The sequence below is a fragment of the Diplodia corticola genome (genome assembly GCF_001883845.1).
Source record: "Diplodia corticola strain CBS 112549 chromosome Unknown scaffold75, whole genome shotgun sequence".
NCBI lineage: Eukaryota > Fungi > Ascomycota > Dothideomycetes > Botryosphaeriales > Botryosphaeriaceae > Diplodia > Diplodia corticola.
Window position 1 is genome coordinate 96,535 of NW_017971554.1, and position 24,017 is coordinate 120,551.

General features: G+C 57.2%; 7 protein-coding genes across 7 annotated transcripts; 5 read left to right on the plus strand and 2 right to left on the minus strand.

The window, feature by feature from the left end:
* Positions 1-225: 225 nt before the first annotated feature.
* BKCO1_7500033 (glycosyltransferase family 2 protein) lies at positions 226-2,075 on the plus strand (the record flags this gene model as incomplete). Its single annotated transcript, XM_020278948.1, has 2 exons — positions 226-627; positions 678-2,075. The coding sequence occupies 2 exons, from the start codon at positions 226-228 to the stop codon at positions 2,073-2,075; spliced, it is 1,800 nt and encodes a 599-aa protein (XP_020125944.1).
* A 1,737-nt stretch (positions 2,076-3,812) lies between these two features.
* BKCO1_7500034 (ankyrin repeat and sam domain containing protein 6) lies at positions 3,813-5,594 on the plus strand (the record flags this gene model as incomplete). The annotated part of the gene is made up of 1 exon (XM_020278949.1): positions 3,813-5,594. One exon carries the CDS (start codon positions 3,813-3,815, stop codon positions 5,592-5,594), a length of 1,782 nt encoding a protein of 593 aa, XP_020125939.1.
* Positions 5,595-8,757: 3,163 nt separating this feature from the next.
* On the plus strand, positions 8,758-10,278 carry BKCO1_7500035 (sedlin protein; the record flags this gene model as incomplete). The annotated part of the gene is made up of 6 exons (XM_020278950.1): positions 8,758-8,901; positions 8,953-8,992; positions 9,047-9,218; positions 9,274-9,410; positions 9,463-9,517; positions 9,570-10,278. 6 exons carry the CDS (start codon positions 8,758-8,760, stop codon positions 10,276-10,278), a joined length of 1,257 nt encoding a protein of 418 aa, XP_020125940.1.
* Positions 10,279-10,923: 645 nt separating this feature from the next.
* On the minus strand, positions 10,924-12,715 carry BKCO1_7500036 (cytochrome p450; the record flags this gene model as incomplete). The annotated part of the gene is made up of 3 exons (XM_020278951.1): positions 10,924-11,569; positions 11,642-12,462; positions 12,512-12,715. 3 exons carry the CDS (start codon positions 12,713-12,715, stop codon positions 10,924-10,926), a joined length of 1,671 nt encoding a protein of 556 aa, XP_020125937.1.
* A 562-nt stretch (positions 12,716-13,277) lies between these two features.
* On the plus strand, positions 13,278-19,890 carry BKCO1_7500037 (polyketide synthase; the record flags this gene model as incomplete). The annotated part of the gene is made up of 5 exons (XM_020278952.1): positions 13,278-13,580; positions 13,639-14,024; positions 14,072-18,599; positions 18,659-18,982; positions 19,036-19,890. 5 exons carry the CDS (start codon positions 13,278-13,280, stop codon positions 19,888-19,890), a joined length of 6,396 nt encoding a protein of 2,131 aa, XP_020125938.1.
* A 1,312-nt stretch (positions 19,891-21,202) lies between these two features.
* On the minus strand, positions 21,203-21,952 carry BKCO1_7500038 (acetoacetate decarboxylase; the record flags this gene model as incomplete). The annotated part of the gene is made up of 1 exon (XM_020278953.1): positions 21,203-21,952. The coding sequence occupies one exon, from the start codon at positions 21,950-21,952 to the stop codon at positions 21,203-21,205; it is 750 nt and encodes a 249-aa protein (XP_020125941.1).
* A 292-nt stretch (positions 21,953-22,244) lies between these two features.
* BKCO1_7500039 (alcohol dehydrogenase) lies at positions 22,245-23,225 on the plus strand (the record flags this gene model as incomplete). Its single annotated transcript, XM_020278954.1, has 1 exon — positions 22,245-23,225. One exon carries the CDS (start codon positions 22,245-22,247, stop codon positions 23,223-23,225), a length of 981 nt encoding a protein of 326 aa, XP_020125942.1.
* Between the last annotated feature and the right edge of the window lie 792 nt (positions 23,226-24,017).

Here is a 24,017-nt window from a genome sequence, read left to right on the forward strand (position 1 = left end):
ACTCGCGACACCACGCCGAGGCTCCACAGCACGACGACATGTCGCCACCGTCGGAACAAGTCTGCAGCGACCCACTCGGACTCGGACCTGTCGCCGGCATTGAGATCCCCCGGTCCAGCTTTTGTTCGTTCCCCAGGCCTCTATCGCCCTACTTATTGCCTTCTCGCCGCTCGCCGTCATTTCTCATTGCACTCTCCCCGTCGGCCTCTGCTACAGGAACCAGCCATGATATTCAACTTCCGCCAACTTCATAGAGCATTGACACCTGTCTTGCAAGCACTGTTGTTGATCGTTACCATTTCGTTCGTCTACAAGCTCGCACTGCACTATACATTTGGTTTTCCGCTCCTCATAGAAGGCTTCTTTCAGATAATATGCTCCGAGGTCAATCGCTACAAGCAAGACCGCCGGTACAAGCGCGTTCAGAATCAGGCAGATTTGGGAGAGAAAGGTAATGCTCGTACCGAGTGCGTGGGCATGGTCATTGGATACCGAGAAGACCCATCGCTCTTCCGCCAATGTCTGGAGAGCTACCGCAACGACACCACCCGAACAGTCAGAACGCTCGTTATTGGCATCGATGGCAACGAGCCCGAGGACATGCCCATGGTGGACGTGGCCGAAAGTGTACGTCTACCAAACAGCCTTCTCGCTCTCAAACACTGACACACGACCAGGTCTACGGCGCCGCCAACCTAACAGTGATCAAGCTGGACAAGCCCTTCGGTGCACTTGCCTCAGAAATGATCGACGGCTGGAAGGTGCAGCAATCGCTGGGCGAAAAAGCCCACCAGCCGAACAAAGACGAATTCTTCGACCACGTTTGTCGTGTCCTGGTCGGGCGGGCCGCAGCCCTCCTCCAGGATCTGAAGCTGCTGCACGACCAGGGCGGCGACCACGCCGCCAAAGCCATCTGCATCACCCAGCCACACATGTCCAAGAAGGACATCATGTTCAGCGCCTTCCTCTTCTCCCTCGCCCTCGCTCGCACGCACCAAACCCCCTTCATCTGGTCCTCGGACTCCGACACCTACTTCGACCCCTCTGCCTCCCCCATCCACCGCGTCCTCGCCACCATGGCCGCCGACCCCTCCATCGCCGGCTCCTGCGGCGCCCTCAACGTCCACAACCCCACCCAATCCCCCACCACCCGCCTCATCGCCGCCACCTACCTCACCGACCTCGCCCTCACATCCGGCCAAAACTCCGCCTTCGACGTGACCGACTGCCAGCCGGGCCCCTGCGCCGCCTTCCTCACCCCCGCCCTCTCCAGCATCCTCGTGCCGTGGTACACGCAAACCGTGCTGAGCACCCGCCCCCTCGTCAACGAAGACCGCCACCTCACGACGCTGCTCCTCGCCCGCGGCTTCCGCACCACCTTCCACCCCTCCGCGCTGCTGCACACGGCGGCGCCCTCGACGGCCGCCGCCTGGATCGTCCAGCAGTGCCGCTGGAGCCGCGCCATCGTGCTCGAGACGCTCGCCCACCCCCGCGTCCTCGCCGCCCGCAACCCCATGCTCGCCCTCTACGCCGTCCGCCGCATCGCCGGCCCCTACCTGCAGGCCTGGATCGTCGTCCGCTACCTCGCCTCTGGCACACGCGTCGCCATCTCCAGCCCTGCAGACATTGCGGCTAGGGTGCTGCTGTGCTCCGTGTACACGGCTGCCCAGGGTGGCGCGAGGCGGAGCGGTGACGCCGGCGCTGGCGCTGGCCGCTGGTGTCGCGTGTGGCCGTGGCTGTGCGCCAGCCAGGTGTTTTTGCAGTTTCCGCAGCCGCCCGTGGTGTTTTGGGCTTGTGTGACCGTTTTTGATGGGAGTTGGGGGAATGAGGGCGTCGGCGGTGGTGCGGGCGGGAAGGGGAGGGCGACGCTTTGGACGCGTTTGCGGACGCTTGGGTGGACCTGGGCGCCCTTTGTCTGTGTTGCTGTCTGGGTCGGCCTGGTCGCTGCTGCGGTGTGTAAGTTTTTGGTGGAGAGCTCCACCCTGGTTGGCGGTGGCGGTGCTGAGGGCCTTTACGTGGCCGCTGGAGGAGTGGTCGCTTCCATGGGAACGTTTTATGTATTCACGAAGGGGTAGTTGGGGGGTGGAGCAGTGTGTGGCATATTGAGACCAGAAGTTACGAATGCCCCAGGCCCAAATGACATTGTGACGCTGCGCAGCTACGTCGTGGCGGTGACTGCTGAAGTCCAAGGAATCATGTGACGTAAGATGAAGAAGGAGGATTGCTTGTTGAACTCAACTACAGGCGTTGTGCTAATATATACCCAGAAGTGAAGGTTGAACCCGTGATATGACATCATTGGTACAAAGTACTTCAACAGTGACTGCCAATCCAAAAGACGTTGTGGAAAGCGGGGCTAACCACGGTCGAGCGAGACTAGCCGATACCTTGATTCTCTTCTCTGCTGCGCTACTGAAGCCGGTAAGGGGTAGCAGGAGAAGCCGGTTGACTCGTCGGTGAGTTGTTGCAATTTGCGAGCTGCAAGACGGCAAGAGGGAAGACGGGAAGGCGGGAAGGTAAAACAACGAGATAGTGCGTTGCCGGCATATCGGGCTAGGTGCTGCGTTTACTGAGGGTGGCTTTCTAAACCCAGTGCCTATGCCACTATTTGATCAACCATTACATTCAGTTGGCGCCATTTCCTTCAGACACTTGATTTTTGTCAAGTACTCCGCCCCCTCCCTCCCCTGACATATCTCCCCTTCGGCGGCGACCACAGACCCCATCTGGTCGTGTGACAAATGAGACAGTTTGGGAATGAAGTGATCGCCTACTTGATCATTTCAGTACCATTCGGGCATCCCCCTTTGTGTGAGCCACAAAGCGAAATAGTCCATCATCACCCGGTCCTCTCGTAGCGTCAACACGCGCCATCTCTAGCTCGACGCATCTGGCAAGACCACGCCGGTCTCCGTTCCTTCTCGCCAACTCCTACAGACATACCTAATGGGACTGTTCCTGCGCCGACGAGGCTCGCGTAAGGCCGAGTCCCGAATGGGAGGGTCTCAAAAAATGGCGCAGAAGGGATTGAAAGCCAGGAAACGAAAAACGGAGGAGGATTTCGTAAAAAGGTCTCACGGAGGTCGACGCTCGAGCGAAGACGCTTCTGGCTAAAGTTCAGAGGAAGTCCTCGACAGGATGCGGGAGTTCTAAGCCAAAGCGATATTGCAGTCCCCCTCGGAGCACGTTTGCGTACGTGGCGTTAATCTGGGACTGTAAGCTCAGATTCCTGCGCGTCGACTCTACGAGCGCCGCAATCTGCTTCCCCATCTTCCCTATGTGTTCCTCCATCTTGGTCTGCGTTTCCTCGGACATCTCGAACGCGCTACGTAAGCGCCTAATCTCTTCTTCGTTCCTAGCCACCTGTTCCGCGAGCTCTTCGTTAAAGCCTGTGGATCACTTGGTTTATGGTAGTGATCCCGTCGTGGGATCACGGTCTTGGCAATCCACGTGACCGTGATTCTCGGGGCAACGTTTTCCCGGGCGGTTAGGGCGCTGTCCTCAGCTCTGCTGCCTCTGCTTTCGTTGCAGCGCCGCAGGCTTGATCCGTAACATATAATAGCTGGAGCCTGGTCAAATAGACTACACAATACACATCCGTTGCCAATATTATATATACTATTTGTCAACCAAAAATTAGCTTATCTAACAAGCCACCGTTTGTGCTAGCTTACTGTGCCCAGAAACCATGTCATACATGCAGCTTAGCCACATTGCCATCTCGCCAGACTTTTCGACCTTTACGCGGATAAATAGCAATCTCCGCCCACCGCTCACCCTCAAACACTTTCGTGTGGCACTTTCATACATTTATGGATTATCAATATCAACCACTCAACAAGTTTGAGAAAGTGATTCGAGTTCTCTTTCGATGCCACGGCCATTCAATCTCCCGAAAAGAGCCGCTACAGTGTAAGGTGAAGCATTTCAGCCTTCTTGACACTCCACCACCTCGTTACGCGGCGATATCGTACTCCTGGGGCTCTTCAAAATCTGTCGAAAGGATACTACTCGATGGCCGTTCAATTGAAATATCAGCAAGTGCGGCAGGCGTGCTCCGCTTTGCGTTCAACGCGGAGGATGAATCTATGCCAGTCTGGGTCGACGCTGTCTGCATCAATCAGTTTGACAAAGAAGAGGTCGGACACCAAGTCGGGATGATGCGAGATGTCTACACCAAAGCCGATCACGTCCTTGTCTGGCTCGGCGAAAGCGATGGAGAGACCGAAGCAGCCTTACAGTCTATCAATGACATAGTCACGCAGTGTCGACAGAGCACAAAAGACCTTCGAACTCTGGACGAAACGCTTTGGGGTGGCGTGGGGGCCGCACGATGGTATCTGTACTCGGACGAAGCACTGCCAGACTCCTGCAACTGGTCCGCACTGCGCGCTTTCTTTGCGGCACATTGGTTCACACGTCTCTGGCCTGTCCAAGAGGTCTGCCTGGCCAAAGTGGCAAAGTGCTTCCGAGGAAAACACAGCATTCAGTGGAACGATATCGCCTTGGCCGCTCGATGGCTGTATCACCGCAAGTACTGGAAGGCAGTGGGTTCCAGGCTCCGCGGTATCGACTGCGCCGCTGAGGTATTCGACAACATGCGAGGCGTAAACGGACTATACGAGCTCTTGCAGATTTGCATGTACTTCGATGCAACAGATCCGCGGGACAAAGTATACGGCCTTCTTGGAATGATTCCACCAACAAGCGCACAGGGTCAGAAGATCTTACTCGAACCAGATTACAAAGATGCATCTCTGAAAGATGTTTACGCAGCGGCTGCCAGGTGCGCTATCTCTGAGGGAAGTCTCACTGTGCTCAAACGAGCAACCTGGATGCGTCCGCCGTTGTCTTGGAAGCCTTACAACAACCTCGAGATTGGGGACTTTCCTTCGTGGGTGCCAAGGCTGGACTGGGCCTGGGACCCCAGTCAGGGCTCATCTTCTTCAATCAATGCTTTCACAGGCGTCAGTAACGGTACAAGGCCTCTGGTGGCTGAAGAGATCGGCAGACCCGACATACTACGTATACGAGGTCTTCCTGCCCAAGCAGTAGATATCGTCTGCGGATCCCTTACGTTCGATATCCTTCAGATCCGTGGAGAGCTTGCAAAGGCGATAAAAAATGCTTGGGGTGTCATCAGGCGCCACACGGGCGGCCGAACCACAAGTGAGCTGCTTATGGTCTTTGCCGCTACAATCTGCGCCGGTCAGGATGCGAATCAGGGCCGCATTGACCACGACCAAGCGTTCAAGGCAGCGTTTGCTCGGTTTATGTTGGACCATGCCGGAATACACAAAGCGGATGATCCTGTTCTTGCCGAATGCATTCTCGAGAGTCAAGATGCCACCTCGGATGAGTTCACTGATGCAGCCTTTGAAAACTCGATGAACCGATGCATCTTTCTCAGCAATGAAGGACGGCTTGGACTTGGACCATTGGAATCTCAGCCCGGGGACCTTATTTCCGTTCTGTTTGGAAGTGATGTTCCAATGATCCTCAGAAAACACGGTCCCTATTGGAGGTGTATTGGGGATGCCTACGTGGAAGGCCTAATGGACGTAAGTCTGCCCGACTCTAGTTGGAAGAAGTAGCATCTTACTAACCTTCTCTACTTTCTTCTTTTTCCAACAAGGGTGAGCTCGTTGCCTCGCTGAATTCCTTGGGGGCACTAGACAGCCAATCAACCTGGTTTGATTTACACTAAGGAGCAATGACCGCTGATGCCGCCAACGGCAAAGCGGATATTGGCAGATTGTCAACAAAATCAAAACATAAAGCGGTTTCCGCGGCACATTTCCTATCTTCTCGATAGCTTTTTACTTGCGCCTGACGAATTAAGTATTAAAGTTTTAAGCAATAGAGCAAATGGGCTATGAAAGGGCAGCATGTCACCCTGGAGAATGTGCAAGCATAGTGAAGAATGATTCAGCTATAGTGAGAGACTACGTAGCTAAAGGTTGTCGCGTAGCTTGTCCCTATCTGTCTTCCTCCATTCTGATAGACTTTGGGTTCTCTGAAACAACCCTACTGGTTTGCTTCCCCTAGGTTCGTAGCATTTTGGGCTGCTTCCTCCGACTGGTCCGCAGATTCGTTGGCAGAATCGTAGTTGCCAGTAGCAGCATAGTTGTCGGCATCACTACTATGCTCCATGGCGTTATTTTCCTCCTCGCGCTGTACGATCTCGAGGGCCTTCTTTGTGGTGTCCGACATTTTCGATTTGTAATGTTGAATTGCTAATTGAATTTTAAAACGTGAGCGATAATAAAACGGTAGTTAAGTGTTATTTACTTACTGATGATGTGGGTTCGTCAAGCCTTTATACGAACTTCAAAGTGTCTTAGACCTTACTTAACAGAATATCTAAACAGGTTGATGGGTTGCTCTTATAGAGTTCGAAATGTTCGCGGTCTTGCATCCTGTGCTACTGTAATTATCTAGTCCGGAATTCTACGTAGAGTCTGACGTAAATGGCGCTACATCACCGTTGTTTGTGACTCATATGTGCCTTACTGACGAGATTAGTACTAGTCTGACATATAGAAATCATCGACATGGCATCTGCTGTTGCTTCTGATAACCGACGGTCCGGTTATGTCTGCATGTGATTGCATTTCCAAGGCCATACTGCGAAAGAAATTCACTTAGTGCCAGCGCACTTGCATGTTGGGCTTATGTTAGGCGAAACTGTGGCGTCTTACGATAAGAGCGAGGCGTCGTGGGATTATATTCGTTGGCCAATCGCGTACCGCCGCGTCATCAGGAGTCTGCACATCTTGAATTTTAGAAATGGAGTGCAGCCTTTGCCACCTCATCAGCCAACGGATGCGTTATTCCAGCATTCTAAGACATATATCCATCTATTCATGTATGTAAGCTCGGTGGTGCGTTGGCCTGCATGCCCGTCAGCGCAGCCCGATGATCCTCACGGGCGATGAAAACGCATCGTTTGGACCAGAACAAATGTGGCTTGAAGTAACATAGCTGAATTAGAGAGGCGGAAAAATCTGCAGGATAGAAACCCCAACGCAATAATTTGAGGTAGAGGGTGAACGCAAACACGTTCGAGGGGTAAGCAGGTCGGGATGAAGCAGTCGTGGTTAGGGCCACCGAGTGTCCCACCGATGATGGTGGAATGGCCGAGGTCAGGGTCTTTCGACACGCTTGGAGGGACGCGGTCGCGCAGGAGGGGCAGGCGGCTTGGGCCGCGGCGGCGTACTGCTGGAAAATGGCCCGGCTCCACAGGCTGTACACGCAGGCAGTCGCGGCCATCCAAAAGGAGAGGAAGTTAAGGATAGCCGAGCTTATAGCTTCCGGCGGTAGGACCGGGGGCGCTCTCGCCAGCAGCGGTAAAGCGACGGCAGAAGCCAAGCTCTACCTCTTCACGCAGACGCGAGACAGTCCCGAAAAGGCAGCCGAGGCAACGAACCAGCACGGCTCGCTCGAAAGCTTTCGCAAGCAAGCCAACCAGGGTGGTTATGCCGCTCAGGTCAGCGCTTTCCAGAAGAGACTCGAGCGCGCGGCGAGCTGGGACTTTTTCGAGCGCGCGCTTGGCGGTAAGGCCGTCTGGCTGGCGACGTTGGGAGCGGGCTGGCCCAGGCGATTTATCGAAAAGAGAGCTAATATAGATAATATTATTTATAATCTTTTAGATAGCTACCGCGATCGGCTTTTTTTTTATTTAAGTTAGTATTTAGCTTCCCACACCCAATAACTATCTATATTAGTTAATCTTGGGATGAATGTTGCAGGGGCATTGCGGGAGCGTCCTTCGGGACTGACTCGGATTCTGTGGGGTAATGGGGATTAGTAGTTGGCGCTCGGGACGGTCCGTCAGGCGAGGGGCATCGGATCCGCGTCCCTTTTCGATGCAATCTTGACGAAAAGAGAAGTAGCGGTTCGTGAGACAATGTACTTTACCTTCATCCAGCTGGCAATTTTCACGCGTCGAATCGGAAGACGGGGTTATGGCTGGTGGGTTCGAGGGCGGCTCTCGCAGTGACGATCAGGCCGCTGCCAGGAGAAAACGTGTGTAGGAGTAGCAGTAGGTAGGGTATGATGAAAGCTGGAATGGGTGGAGATGAAACGCGGAAAGGGGCGGTGTTTGTCGCGTCAAGCCACACCTATTTGCCACCGCTAGCAGGGTCTCGAGGCAAGATCCCGCGTAGGTTGACGGTTCGATTTGATCTATTTGTTCCTGAATCCTTCGCCTCTTCCTTCGCGTTGGCCCAGTACTTTCCGGATAGTTCCCCGCATCGCCAATCGCATGTCCCCCACATTAGTACCTGCATGAAGCCCCTTGGACTTACGCCATGTTCCGTGCAGCCCGCTCCCGCGGCTGGGGATCGATGCTGTCCAAGCCATTATTATTATTAATACGCCCCGCTCAGCGCCGGCGGTTTGGAACGTGCGTCAAGGTTGCAGCTAGCTAGCGTAGTACACGCTAGCTAATCTGGGTCCCGCCTTATATCACGAATAGATGGTACCGGCAGCAAACATTTGCAAGTTGCAACTGGTAGAGACACAGATGTGCAAGCCCTTGCGGTATTTCATCCATCCAAAAATGGGATCTCCAAATCCTACACCTTCAGCTCTTGGCGCTCCTGCAACCGCGGTACGCAAGGAGCAACTGAAAATGTAACGTAGGGGCGCGTATCAGAATGACATTTAAGTGACGCCGCCGCTACCTCTTCTGAATCCTTGTGTTGGACGTGTGGTTTGCCCGGCTCTGCTCGATTCCAGACTCCTGCCATCGCCATGGCCCTTCCAGCAATCCTGCTAGAACAGTGGGTAGAGTATCCCATCGGCGTCTTGGTTGTTCTCCTACGCCTGTTTGCTCGCCTGTACGTTGTCGGCTGGCGAAACCTTTACTACGATGACCTTTTTGCCGGTCTTGCCATGGTAAGCCCCTTATCATTCTGAGAAGACTGGTTGACTGATACGGGTATGCAGTGTCTGTGGACTTCCGAGGCAGTAACGATATATCTCCTCAGTCAGTTGCCCCGTTGGCACTTCTCACTTGTAGTTGCTGACTCCAAGCACACAGACAAATACGGCACCTTCATTGGACTCACGACCGAAACGGCCGATGCTCTCACCGACGTAGAAGCAGAATCCCTAGCTACAGGATCGAAGGCTCTTTTTGGAGCATGGATGAGCTACATCTGCCTCATCTGGTCGTTGAAAACTTCGGTTTTGTTCTTTTACAACCGTCTCACGTAAGTGTAAAATCGTCCGATATGTATCGGAGCAAAGAGCTGACGAATTCCACAGGAAAGGATTGAAAGAGCAGAGGCTTGTGAGGATACTCGGCTGGTTCGTCGGTGTCAGCTGGTGTGCGATGATCATGGAGATTCTTCTCCAGTGCCGGCCCGTCCAGAAGAACTGGCAGATCAAGCCCTACGCCGGAGGTGAGTTTTACAGATGAGTAAACAGCGTTACAAGCTAACCTGTGGCGGGCAGACAGTTGCACGTTAATCTACGTTAGATACTATCTTCTCCTCATTCTCAACGTCTCGTAGGTCCTCGATAAGCCGACAATGCTGACACAGCTGACCGATTACCACCAGCACCGACGTCGGCCTCATGGCCTTCATCCCCGCCCCGATCCTCTGGAAAGCGCAGATCCCGATCAGACGCAAATTGCTCGTGGCACTCCTCCTATTTTCCGGCATCTTCATCGTGGCCGCCGCCATCATCCGCTGCGTCATGTCTGTCGGCGAGATCCGACGCATCGGCACGTCGGGCGTCTGGGCCATCCGCGAGACCTTCGTCTCCATCTTCGCCGTCAACGCGCCCGCCATCAAGCCGCTCTTCTCGCGGCGCCACAGACGCACACCCGACAACAGCGGCGGCGACAAGTCTTGCACCGGCGGGACGGCCAGGTTCGGCAGCAGCGGTACCGCCCGCGGTACAAACAGCCACATGATGAGTCGCCATACGACGCACGAGACAGATGAGATGGAGCTAAAGTCGACCGGTCAGTGGAGCACGACGGATTGGGGCAGCGTGGGGGATATTGAGCAGGGGGGTTCTGACAAAAGTGTTGATGGCCGTCTTCCGGAGCAGAAAGGTGACCGGCTGCGGATCGAGGTTATCAAGGGGTTTACGACGTCTTCAGAGAACGCTCTGGGAGTGCAGGGTGAGGGCGAGCCGAGGTCGTGGACCGAAGCGACGGGCCATGGGGTGCATGATCACATGCAGACCCGGGACGGGTGGATGAAGATCGGGGCGAGTGGCCGGGGGATAACGGATGCGACGGTTATTGCGGAAAGATAAGCATCTAGTAATCATCGAACCAAGCCATGGCGGGTTTTCCTTTGGTCACTACTTATTAGACTAGATCATGAGGCCAGAAAGCTCGAATAGTCCCTTCTGTGGTGGTGTATAAAGTAATAATTGAAACGTAGCGACGGCTTTTCTAGAATCATCAATGCGCGCGGCAACCTACCAAGTCAGGGGTATAAGCAGCGCCCTACCATCACTAGCTCCAACCTTAACCCACACCTCCGCCTCCTCCGCCTCGACGAAGCCACATGGGCGCTAGGTGTCGACTCGGAGGAAGCTGCTGCAAGGTACCTGGGCATTACTATCTGACCGGTGGGATAAAGACGCACCACTGTTGCTATTTAAAGCACGATCTACGATGCAGATCGAATCTTCCGCACCATGGTCGGAGGGGCATCTGCTGCTAGCGCGCTCCACACTGACAAGGGTGAAAACCAGGTTTTTTTTTTCAAAGGTTGTAGCCGATAGGATATCATCGATACCCCCGGCAACGATGGATCAAGTAGGTACTGGATGATGTTCAGAGTGGGCGAATCCAACCAAGTTCCCAACCTGAAGAAAAGTCTCCTACCGACTTCGAAACCACCCATCCCTCTCGGGAGCCACCCGTTACACCCACCGAGCCACCGCAAGCCACTACGCCGCCATCTTGACCTTCAGCCTCATCCCCCCCTTCGGCTTCACCGTCACGAACCCACCCGGCACGACGTCCTCCTCAGGCATCCCCAACACCCACTCGAACCGCCCAGTAAACGCCGCAACCAAACACCTCAACTCGGCCATGGAAAACCTCTGCCCCACGCAGCTCCTCGGCCCATGAAAAAACGTCATCTGGGCGTAGTTCCCGCCCGCGGCCCCGCCATGGTTGTTCGCCCGCAGCCGGCCGTCGTCCGTCTGCTCCAGCCACCGCTCCGGCACGAAGTCGCCCGCGTCGGCGCCCCACAGCGCCGGGTTGCGGTTGACCGCCCACGGCACCAGGTTCAGCATCGTGCCGGCGGGTACGTGCGTGCCGGCGACTTGCGTGTCGCGCACCGCCGTCCGCGCCACGATGGGGACGGCCGGGTACAGCCGTGAGACTTCGTTGCATACGGCGTTGAGGTACGGTAGTGCTTCGAGCGTCGCGTCGAGCGTCGTCGTCGTCGTCGTCGTCGTCGAGGGGCTGGCGGACAATGTTGGCGGTAGGTCGGCGGCGCGGAGCTCGGCGCGTAGGCGCGATTGCTCGGTTGGGTGGAGTGCGAGGAGGTAGCAGGCCCAGGTGAAGGTTGTGGCGGTGGATTCGTGGCTTTTTGTGCGCGAGGGGCGGCGTCAGCATGGGGACGGTGTAGAGGGGGGAAAGGAGAGGGGAGCGGCTTACCCGGCGGCCAGGATGGTGAGGAGCTGGTCGATGAGGGTTTTTTCGTTGAACATGTTGGTGCGGAGCAGGCCTGATAGGATGTCGTTTTGCTCTTCGCCGTCGGGCGTGAATTTTTGCTTCTTCTCTTGCATCAGCTTCAGACTCGCCTCCCTCAGTCGTTCGGTGTTGAGGTTTAGACGACGGTTGGCTTCCCAGGGCACGAGGCGGAGCAGCCGGTCCGGGAAGTACAGATACAAGAGGCAGAGGATCCTCTTTTCCGTCGTCGGCTCCAGGATCTCATCGTAAAGCGCCACTAGCGGGTCGTCGTGGTTGTGCAACGAATTGAAGGCTCGGCCCAAACCCGCGAGACCGATGATGTCGAGGGTAACTTTCGTGGACCAGTGGCTGATATCGACGATACCCTCGCCAGTCTTAGCGTCATATTCCGGACAGTCGGGAAGTTCGGCGGCAATCCTTTGGGTGAGCTCGACGGACTTTGACCAGAAGGTGGGATAGAGCTCCTTTATCTGGCGAAAGCTGAAGGACGGCGTAATGACTTTACGCTGGAACTTGTGCTCTTCTCCCTCGGTGTTGATCAGGCCATCACCTATAAAGCGACGGAGGAAGGTTCGCAGCTTTTCCGGCTTGGCGAAGTCGTAGGGGCTGTGCACCAGGATGTCGGCGTACGCCTGCGGGTCGGTTGGAATAAGAGTCTCGGCGTTGAAGAGGCCGCGGTATCTGATGAGACCGTTGTTGGGAACCTCTTTGATCCACCTGAGGTACTCTGTTGCGACGAACTTGTCGGTAAGAACCAGCCAGCGCGCGTAGTGGGGATATCCGCTCTGAATCCGATTAGAGCCGTCCCGAGCCAGAGTGCGGGAAAGGGCATACCTTGGGCTCTGGGAGATGGCGCAAAGGGCTGAAGAAGACGGGATACACGATGACCAACCAGAAAATCCAGACGGAACAGTTGAAAGCAAGCAGGACTGGGATGGCGGTGGTGATGTTCGGTTCCGCAACCAGGTATTTCAAGAGAAAAGCCTCTGGGGCGGCGAGCAGAACGAGCAAGACGGGGACAGGGACGTCTGTGGCCATGGCTGGTGGCGGTGATGTTGGAGGTTGCTATCGCCCAACAGAGTGGGCAATCTTTCTCACGGCAGGAGATTGGGCAGCGGGTTCTTATCTCGCATTGTCCCCAGTCACGGCTTGGCAATGCCTGTTCTTGCTCTCTGCGGACTCTGCAGCAGACACTTATTCGTGCGGTGTCTTGGGCGGTTTCAAGTTTCCATGACGTTACGCCAGATCCGGAGTCTATCTCGGTGGACCTGCCCCAACTACAACAACCCCGGGTTTTCCTTACTCGCATGCTCGACATCAGCCAAACAGCGCCGTCGTCGTGACTCGGGTGAAGCCGCCAAGCTCAGGCCTCCACCAGAAATTGCGGGGATTGCAATGCCGGGGCCCCACAAGTGCCGGTGAGCCGGGGTTTGAGCATTAAGCGAGACGGCAGAGCATTGTGCCCAAAGTCACGGCCTACAGACACGAGTAAGACAGGTCCTCCATGGGTGCAAGATATAAGATGTGAGGAGCAATCACGGGAGGATCTCTCCACGTCGCTCCTCCACCGTACCCTTCTCACCCCATTTCGGTTTCCAGAATGGACGGCAGCGGCACGGACTCCCCGCGGCCGACGCGGCCCATGCCCATTGCCATTGTAGGCATGTCATGCCGCATGCCTGGCGCCGTCTCCTCCCTCGCTGACTTCTGGGACATGATGGTCTCTGAGCGCAGCGGGAGGACCGCCTTTCCGGTCGACAGGTTCAACCCGGACACTTTCTACCACCCCAACCCGGACCGCAAGGACTGCATCAACACGAAGCATGGCTACTTTGTCGACCAGGACGTGTCGACCTTCGACGCTTCCTTTTTCAAGATGGGCGCCACAGAAGCGGCGGCCACGGTGAGCCCTGACCTCGGCCACGGATTACCATGGACAGTTGTGCTGACGAACCGAGCAGGGTCCGCAGCACCGGCTGTTGCTCGAATGCGCCTTCGAGGCGCTGGAGGATGCGGGCATCCCCAAGGAGCGCATTGCCGGCCGCGACGTGGGCGTCTTTGCCACGAACAACATGTGTGACTACACATTTGCCCAGATGAACGACGTGCACAGCAGCACGCCCATGAGCGCCGCGCTGGGCAATGCCTGCATGCTCGCCAACGGCATCTCCTATCACTTCGACCTCAAGGGCCCCAGCGTCACGGTGGAGACGGCGTGCTCGTCGACGCTTTCCGCCATGCACCAGGCGGCACAGAGCCTGCGTTCGGGAGAGACCGAGGTCTGCCTGGTGGCGGGGTGCGCTCTGAACCTGACTCCGTGGAGGTGGATGTTGCTGTCCAACCTGATGTACGCCCCCAGCTTCCGCAAGAGACTGCATGCTGACGCGCAGCCAGGATGCTGAATCCCTCGGGCGAGAGTGCCGCCTTTGACCGGGCGGCTGACTCGGGCTATGCCCGTGGAGAAGGGGCCGGATGCCTGGTGATGAAGCCGCTCGACCACGCACTGCGGGACAACGACCGCATCCACTGTGTGCTTACAGACGTCGGTGTCAACCACGACGGCCAGAAACTCAGCTACACAACGCCCAGCGAGGCCTCGCAGGCAAAACTAATGCAGCAAGTGTATACGCGCGCCGGAATATCCCCTGAGGACGTGGGGTTTGTGGAAGCACACGCCCCTGGAACCCGAGTGGGAGACCCCATAGAGCTCTCTGCCATACACACTGTCTTCGGCAGTGGGCGGACCGCCGCAGCCCCGCTGCTCCTCGGCTCGGTCAAGTCGAACGTGGGCCACCTCGAGTCGGCCAGCGGCATCCCTTCGGTCATCAAAGTCGCCATGATGCTGCAGAAGGGCATCGTGCCGCCGACTGTCGGCTTCAGGCAAGAGAACGAAAAGGCACCCCTACGCAGCCGCAACATGGAGGTGCCGGTGCATTCGGTGGCGTGGCCACAAGGCAAGCGTTATGCAGCAGTCAACAACTTCGGCTTCGGCGGTACCAATGCCCACTGCGTGCTGGAACAGCCGCCCGCAAGCCAGCCTGCTGCTTTGCCAGCCGGCGAAGATGACGCCGGTGCAGACCCGCTGCTCATCCCGCTCTCGGCAAATGACGAGGCTGCTTTCACGCAGCGGAAAGAGCAACTGGTCCGGTTCCTACAGGGCGACGTCCAAGTGTCGGCTCGTGACCTGGCCTACACGCTCGGCCAGCGCCGGACTCACTTCACCTCGAGAACCGCGGCGGTGGCCTCGACGACATCAGAGCTCTCGATTGCCCTGGCCAGCAGCGGCAGCGGCGTGAGGTCCGGGCAGCGGGGACCGAGACTGGCCTTCATTTTCCCCGGACAGGGTTCACAGTGGCTGGGCATGGGCCGCGAGCTCTTCCACCGGTACCCGGTCTTCACTCAGGCGATCCGCGAGACGGATGCGATTCTGGTCAAACTCGGGGCCGACTTCACGCTGGAAGAGCAGATGTTCAAGGCTGGACCCGAGTCGTCCCGCATCGACCAGCCCGAAGTCAGCCAGCCCGCCACCACCGCCCTGCAGGTCGCCCTCGTGCTCCTGCTCCGATCGTGGGGCGTCGAGCCGCACGCCACCGTCGGCCACTCCAGCGGCGAGATCGCAGCGGCCTTTGCGGCGGGCATCTTGTCCCTGGAGAGCGCCACCCGCGCCGCCTACTACCGCGGGCAGTTTACGGCAGCTCTTCGCACCGAGCAACCGGACCTGCGTGGAGGCATGATAGCCATCATGGCAGGGGCTGACGACGTTTCGCCACTGCTCGGTGCTGTCAGCGCAGGGACGGTTGTCATCGCGTGTGAGAACTCGCCCAAGTCGGTCACGGCGTCGGGTGACGAGGCGGGGCTGGCAGAGCTGGAGGGCCTCATGCGACAGAAGCGCATATTACACAAGCGTCTCGACGTGGACGTGCCCTACCACTCTCCATTCCTAGAGCACGTGCTGGAACTGTACAAGAACCTCGAGGGCCTGGAGCCGCAGCCGAAAGAGAAGCACACGGCCGACTTCTACTCGACCATGCACGGCCGCAAGCTAGCCGGCTCCAAGGTCAAACCCTCGTACTGGGCAAGCAGCGCCAGGTACCCTGTCCGATTCTCGCAGGGCGTCCTCGACCTGCTGTCCAGGGACAACCCACCGGATGCTTTCGTGGAGATTGGACCGCGTACCACGCTCCTGGGACCGACCAAGCAGATTCTCCACGCTGCCGGCAAGGTCGACAAGACTCTCCTCTTCTCCATGCTGGAGCGCGGCAAGGACGCCCGCCGCACGAGCCTCGACCTGGCAGGCAAGCTCTTCAGCCTGGGCATCGGCTTGGACTTCAACCAAGTCAACTTCCCCGCCAGCGATGCCTCGCCGCCACGGCTGGTCGAGGGGCTGAGCCCCTACCCGTGGTCGCGTACTCGGCACTGGCTCGACTCGCGGCTGCTGGAAGAGAGCCTTCGCGGCAGCAGCACGCGGCACGACCTGCTGGGGCGGCCGCTGGAGGGCCTGAGCGGCGGCGAGGCGGCGTGGACGAGCGTGCTGCGCATCGAAGACCTGCCGTGGCTGCGCGACCACCGGCTGGGCGCCTCGGCCGTCTTCCCCTTTGCCGGCCTGCTCAGCGCCGCCGTCGAGGCCGCCGCCCAGCTCGCTGCTGAGCGTCGCAGCCTCCTCGACTTGGACGCTGCTGGTGCCGGCTTCATGCTCCGCGACGCCCGCGCCCTGAGCCCCCTCGTGCTGCGCGAGGGCAACCGCTGCGACTTGGCTACCAAGCTGCGCCCCGTGCCTGGCGCTGGCGGCTGGGACGAGTTCGAAATCTCGACTTGGGATGCCGGTGCCAGTGGCTGGCTGCACCACTGCCGTGGCCTGATCTGTGTCCGCGCTGGATGTGAGAGCACGACGAAGACGCGGCCAGAGGATGCTGTGGCCAAGTGCCGCCGCAGTGTGGACGGGAACACGCTATACCGGGACTGGGCACGGGTGTCTCCCCAGCGCGGAACGACGTTCCAGAACGTGCAGAGTCTCCGGTACGGTGGTGGGAAGGCCGTGGGCGAGATCAGCGTCTCAGACACGCAGGCGGTGATGCCATATCAGTATGAGACGGCGCTGACGGTGCACCCGACGACGCTGGACGGTCTGTTCCAATGCGTGCTACCTCTGCTGGTGGCCGAGCCTGCGAGAGGCCCAGACAATATCTGGACACCGACAGGGGTTGGGCACATGTTCGTCAGCCGCCACGTACCTGGGAAGCCGGGGGATCGTCTGGATGCTGTGGCTACGGTGGGGGGTGTGTCTGGAGACTTCTCCATTACTGCCTGGGCAGGGCAGCAGATGTGCATCGAGCTGGACGGGCTGACCATGGGCGCTGCCAACTCAGGGGCTGTGAGATGGCCCGAACCGACGAGTGGCTGCTACAAGGTGGCGTGGCAGCCGGCTGACGCCTTCACGGCAACCAAGAGCAGCAGCCAGCCCTGGCTCGTCGTGTACACCGACCCCAGGACCGAGGACTTGGCCTTCGAGGTGAAGGATCAGATGACCCGTGCGAAACTGACCGTGTCGGTGTGTGCCCTGGCCCAGGCTGAGCCCGGGAGCAGGGGAGGGGTGGTGATATGTGATGTGCACGGCTCGCTTCTGTCTGAGGCCGATGAAGCCGGGTTCGAGAAGCTGAAGCGCATCTTGTTGACCGCCGACGAAGCGGTGTGGGTGACCAAAGGGGCGCAGAAGAAGACCACCATCCCGCATGGAGGCATTGTCGCCGGCTTCGCCCGGACGCTGCGGTATGAGCTGGGGACGAGGATCGCCACGCTGGACCTGGATCCTGACGAGGACGACGAAGATGATGCCGAGGCCCAGGCTTCGTTGGTGGCCGAGGTCGCGGCGCGGATTGGTAGCAGCAGTCCCGGCAGGATCGATCTGGAATACGTCGAGGAGGACGGGATGCTGTTGGTCCCGCGCCTGGCGGACAATGAGCCCGTCATGCGTGCCTGTCATGCCGCCACCGGTGCTTGCGGGCCGTCTGCGCAGCGTTTCGACCCCGAAAGACGCATGAAGCTGGCACTGGCAAGGCCAGGAGCGCCCGAGACGCTGTACCTGGAAGATGTTGACGCCGTTTCAGATGTACAGGACGGCGAGATCGAGGTGCGAGTGGCGGCCACGGGTGTCGCCATGGACGACGCCAGAGCCGCATCGAATCTCTCCATCAGCCGTCCACTGGGCACCGAGTGCAGCGGCATTGTGACCCGTGTTGGCGGCGGGGTCGAGGGGCTGGCCGTGGGTGACCGCGTGTGCTGTCTGTCGGCCGATGCGTATGGCACGTTTGTGCGTTGTCGAGCATCGAGCGCCGCCAGGATTCCTGATGACATGCCGTTCGACGTCGCCGCTGCGCTGCCTGCTGATTACACCCAAGCCTACTACGCCACCGTCGAAGAAGGGCGCCTCCGCAAAGGAGAGCGTGTTCTCGTACATGCTCATGGAAGCCTGGGCCAGGCCGTTGCCCAGGTTGCTACCGCTCTGGGTGCCGAAGTCTTTGATTCGCGCACCAACAAGAGCCCCAAGGACGTCGATTTGGTCATCAACACCCTGCCCGACGATGCCGAATTCGTGCAGAGTGCATGGCAGTTCCTCGCGCCGTTTGGTCGCTTCGTGCAGCTTGGCGACTCCCATGGGACCTTGACGATGCCTCCTATCGGCGCCCGCGGCAACTGCTCCTTTGCATACGCTGCTATTGATGTCGTTGCTGCAAATCGACCACGCCTGATGGCAGACGTCTGGGCCCGTGTCATGGAGCTTGTGGCGTCGAACCGCATCGGTCCGGACCCATCGACACTGTCCATCATTCCTCTCTCCCAGCTACCGGCCGCCCTCCGTGATGTCTCATCCGGCACCGCTACGACCAAGCACGTAGTCATCAACAAGCCTAGTGACATGATCCAGGTATGCATATCCTGCCCTTCGCCTTCCCCGTCCGTCTGCCGTTGCTGATCTTGATACAGGCTACCTTGCCCACGCCTCCCGCCCCTGTCCTCAGGCCCGACGGCTGCTACATCATCGTGGGTGGCACGGGAGGCTTGGGCCGCATCATTGCCCAGTGGATGGTTGGATTGGGAGCCCGCAACATCTTCTTGCTGTCTCGGGGCACCAAGGTCAACGACCAGGTTGAGAGATTGATCCATGACATGCAGGAAGCAGGAGCACGCATCGAGGTCAAGACCTGCGATGTCTCCAACAAGACTCAGGTGAACTCGGTGATCAGCGAGTGTGCTGAGAGCACCGGGCCGATCCGTGGTGTCATCCACGCGGCCATGGTCTCAACAAAGGTTGGCGACACGTATATCCATCAAGTTTGATCCATCTGACAATCGACTCCCAGGGTGCCCCGTTCGAGAGTACGACTTTCGAAGAATTCAAGTCGGCGAGTGAGTCCAAAGTCGCTGGCGCGTGGAACCTGCACTGTGCACTCAGCAGCGCCCCTGAGCTGGACTTCTTCATCATGTTCTCCTCCACTGCCGGTGTGCTTGGCATGCCGGGTCACATCGGCTACTCATCAGCCAACACCTTCCTCGATGGACTCGCCCAGTTCCGCGTACGCCAGGGCCTGCCCGCCGCCTCACTTGCCCTGGGATTCGTCCTGGATGCCGGATACCTTGCCGAACGCGCCGACCTGACTCAACTGCGCCGCATCGGAGGTCTGGAGGGCGAGTATGTGACGTCCGCCGACGTAATAGCCCTCTTGTCCACCGCCATCCGTGGCAGCGTGGGCGCGAACTGCATCATGGGCATCGGCTTCGGTGGCGACAGCAGCAACGCAAAGATGCATCCAAGCAAAGACGACGCGCGTCTGGCAAAGCTGCGATTGAGATGCCCGTCGTCATCGGCCCAGACCGAGCGGCGGGACCAACACTCCCTGACCAACGGCGACGGCGGCGAGACTTCATTGTTCGCCGAGCTGCGCCACGCGGTCGACAAGCAGACGGCACTCGACCTGCTCTTCGACGCCGTGACGAAGAAGGTGGCGGCGCTGTTGCTCGTGCCCGTCGAGCACGTCCGCTCCACAAATAGCACCGCCGAACTCGGCCTTGATAGCTTGACTATGATGGAGCTGATGAACTGGGTCGCTACCGACTTGCGCACCAGGCTCAGGATGACCGACCTTTTCCATGTGGAAGGCTTGCTCGACCTGTCCAACCAAATTCTGGAGAAATCTGGTATTGTATTCAAGAACTAGAATAGTCTACATATCTAAGAACTACTTGAATAGATGAAATTAGGTCAGGCAGAAAATAAATTGTCTCAACGCCGTCGTTCGTCGTTTGGGATAGCTACGCGTCACGCGTTAGTCAGATCAGCTATATGAAAGGCCTCTTTTCCTATTTTCTACTACCCTCCATTAGACTACCAAGTCCTTGGGCTATTCGAACCACTGGTTCTCAATTTTGCATCAGAAGAAGCTCATCAGACCCGCGTCCCACTTTCTCACCATGCCGAAGAGCTACCATTGGTAATGATTACTTGCTTCCTCTATAGCCTTCAAGAATTCGCTGACACCAGCTATAGTTCTCGAAGACGGGGCTAAACCAGGCTGTCGGTGCCATGTAGCAATGCTGTCTGTCACATACAGATGCGAATTGGAGGAGGCCGGCATACGGATCTGCTTGCGAGCCGTAGCGCCGCCGTCATGGGGTCCGCCTCGACCTCCTTCTTGCGTTTGGAGGGGGCACCATCGGTAGCTTCGACCGTGTCATCTTTACGTGATCTGGCAGGCCGTCTTGGCGGGCTAAGCCTGTTCCAGTTATCGGGAGATTGCCAGCATGGGCTGCTCGAGCTGTGCTAACCAAAGGGGGCAAAAATTTATAAAGTGCTTCGCTACGCCCGTCCCTACACACCCTTATTGTCACCAACCCACCTCGCGTACCCCTTTTGTCTCTGCAGTCCACAACTCGGCCTAACAGCGCTTGCCTCAGCTTCGAGCGATGATCGACACTAGAAAGCTGGTGATGAAAAGAATTGACCCACCTGTAGGCGTAGTGGAATTGCCTTTCCGGAATCCGGATGCACTTGTACTTTCTCATCTACATTCGGCTCTCTGCTTCAGCTACTGATGGAGAAAGGCCGTTCCAACCTGTATTTGCTTCTTTCGGCAATCACCGTGCTCGGGATCAGCCTCGCCGTCTTCGCTCTCCTACGCGAAGTCGATCATCCTCTCTTACTAATTCCTCTCTGCACCACAGCCGGTCCAGCACCCGCCCGATCCCCATACCGCTCCCCCTTCACAGCGCAAGTCCGATGCATCAACAACTCCCGCACCGACCAATCGCCGAGACTCGAGAGTTGTGAGAAGCACAGAAGTAGATGGCGGACGCGTGGTAGATTGCAAGTAACGCAGGGATTACATGTACAGGTGAGAAGTCAAGATGAGAGTTATCTCGGCAGTGAACAAAGGGCCATTCATCGTTTCAACTGACTTGAATTTGAGCAGGCATGCCAAGGGGGAAGAGGGCTCGGGTCTTGAAAGAGTGGCCCACAAAAAGTTCAACCAATTAAATAACAAAAGTCTGCACCGGATCTTGAAGCACTGCCGAAACCCCTTCTGCAAACCAGGCCGCCTCGTACTTGATGATATCCGCATCTGCCCACGGATTGATCAACGACTTCTTGGGGAACGACACGCGACCCTTTCCGTACCAGATATCTTTCAGCTCCATATCCATCTGCACGGGAACGAGTTCCCGGACGGCTGGCGGCTGTCCCGGCACGGCCGAAGGGATAACGCGCAAGTTCAACACAAGCTTTGCTGCTGTCGATGGCGATGGCGGCGGCGCGTCCGCCCGTCGCTCCGGCAAAAACTCGAAACTGACGGCTTCCTCGCCAATGGGGCGCTGCACGCTTCCGAGGAGAACGGCGTTCCCGGTCGAGCGCTTGATGTCGACACGGCCGAACACCTTCGGATAGCCAAAAACCTCCCTGCCGGCGAAGATGGCAGACTCGTTGTCGAGGATGAGCACGATGGGGAAGTCGTACTTCCTTCCTTGGTACGTGACCTCGACCAGGTGGACGAATTCGTTGTAGGCGCCGACAGTGCTCATTCCGTATTCGAGAAACATGGACTGGACAAGGGGCTCATCTTCGACTTCGAGCATGTCCGGAATGAGATGTTGGATGCTTGCGAGCGTGACTCGGTAAGCGATGGTGACGACGGTGATGCCCGAGAATTGGTTTGTGGAGGTGGGGTACGGCGGAGCAGACACGGGAATAGGATCCCCCTGGAGGGTTAATGTTCCGCGGGGCATCTTGAGTCGTCTTGCTTGGGATTTGCTGGGTTGGTATTTTGATCCGAGGGGACGCACCAAGTATTTATGGGATTCATCAGCGATAGCCCCACCTACACAGGGACGATCATCTACCAGCAGTGCCGGGTCCAACGTATCCCGATTGCCGCAAAGCCGAGTGCCGGACGTAGTAGCCGATAGCCGATAGCCGTATACCTAACCCAAAAGCAGAAGACTACATATTCACACCTCAATCTCGGCCCAGGAGCTTTTTTCCAACACTCCCGCCACATCCTCAGAAATACCATTGACCATGAAGGCCTTTCGATACAGCACCCCTGCAGCAGGCCTGCAACTCCAACAAGTCCCGGTGCCGGAACCCGGTCCTGGGCAGGCCCTTGTTGCAGTCAAGGCTGCTGGACTGTGCCATTCCGACTGCCACATCCTAAAGGGACAGGGTGAAGCGTGGCTCGCCAAAAAGCCCATTACCCTCGGCCACGAGGTTGCCGGCATCGTCGTCAAGGTCGGGCCTGGACATTCTCCCTCACCAGTCCGGACAGGTGACCGCGTGGCCATCGGGTACTATTTCGAACGCTCTCAGCAGGGCGGTCCCGACAGTCCGCCCGGACTGGGCTACGATGGCGGTTTTGCCGAGTATGTCGTCGCTAACGTCACGAGCCTCATCAAGATTCCCGAAGGAGTCTCGTTCGAGCAGGCAGCCGTGGCCATGGACTCGGTCGCCACCGGATACCATGCCGTCGTGCAAGCCAACGCCACGCGAGATTCGACCATCGCCATCGTCGGTCTCGGTGGCCTCGGTACAAATGGACTTGCTACGGCGCTGGCAAAAGGTGCCAAGGTTTACGCCGTGGATACCAACAACGAAAAGATTGAGGAAGCAAAACGAGCCGGTGCCGTCGACGGCGCCGTCAGTCTCTCTGCTTTCAAACACGTCACGTTCGACGCCATTGTTGATTTTGTCGGCGGTTCCGTCACCGCAGATGCTGTCTCCATCGTCAAACCAGGAGGCATCGTCGTCCTTGTCGGGCTCGGGGCCGACACCATCAATGTGCCTGCGCATTTGTTGGTCACACGATACGTTACCCTAAAGGGATCCATGGGCGCCACCTTTCAAGAGTTGAAGGATGTTCTTGACCTCATTGCTGCTGGTGTCTTCAATCTGCACTTGGAGGAAATCGATTTCGACGACATACCCAAAGGGTATGAGCGTCTTGAAAAGAATGCAGTTCCTGGACGTCTCTTCACGCGTCCTACACAAAGCGTTGAACTGTAAGGATCCTAGTATTCAAGACTCGTATTTATAAAAGCATGATAAATACTACAGCTCATGTGGGTGTTTTTTTTTTTTCTTTCTAAAAAAAAGAAGCTACCCGGTATCAGCTTAAAATATAGTAATTATTATGCCGTAACACTTCTATCATCTAATAATTGCTCTCCCCCTTTCATCCTTGAGACAACGGCTGGCTTCGAGCGACGAACTCGCCCGACGGTAGACCATGCAAAGAAACAAGCTGCACAGGGTGAATGATATTAAAGGGTTGATGATGCGGGCGTACTCGATACCGTCTAAACTCCGGGGGCGTATAGGTACCTGCGGCGATGTAGATGGCGTCGGTGGAGTAGACGGGGTTGCATTGTAAGTGTAGACAGTGTATACGCCATAAGGTTAATGGCATACGTGAAGCTACGGCGAAAGAGAAGAAGCTCTTCTACGGGGCTGTTAGACAAGGCAGCCAGAAAATCCATGTCCGGCATAGACAGGGAGACGACCTGCAAGATTGGGAATTGTTGATAGTGATATATTCAACCGGTAGAAAAATACGGATAGAAGTCACGATATATCCAAAAGGCAGTAAAAAACAGATGCAGTGCAAGAAAGATCCGGTAGATTTAATAAGAGTCGGCAATTAAATCTATTAGGAGGTAGTAATACATCTTCGTTAAGTGCATGATTCTTATCAGTTGAGACCAGGACCGGCCTTGCCCCATCTTTTCCCTCCCCATCGTTCGCCATAAATCTTCGCCTTTCATCTCGCTCTCCATCTAGCCCTTCTGCTCGCTTATC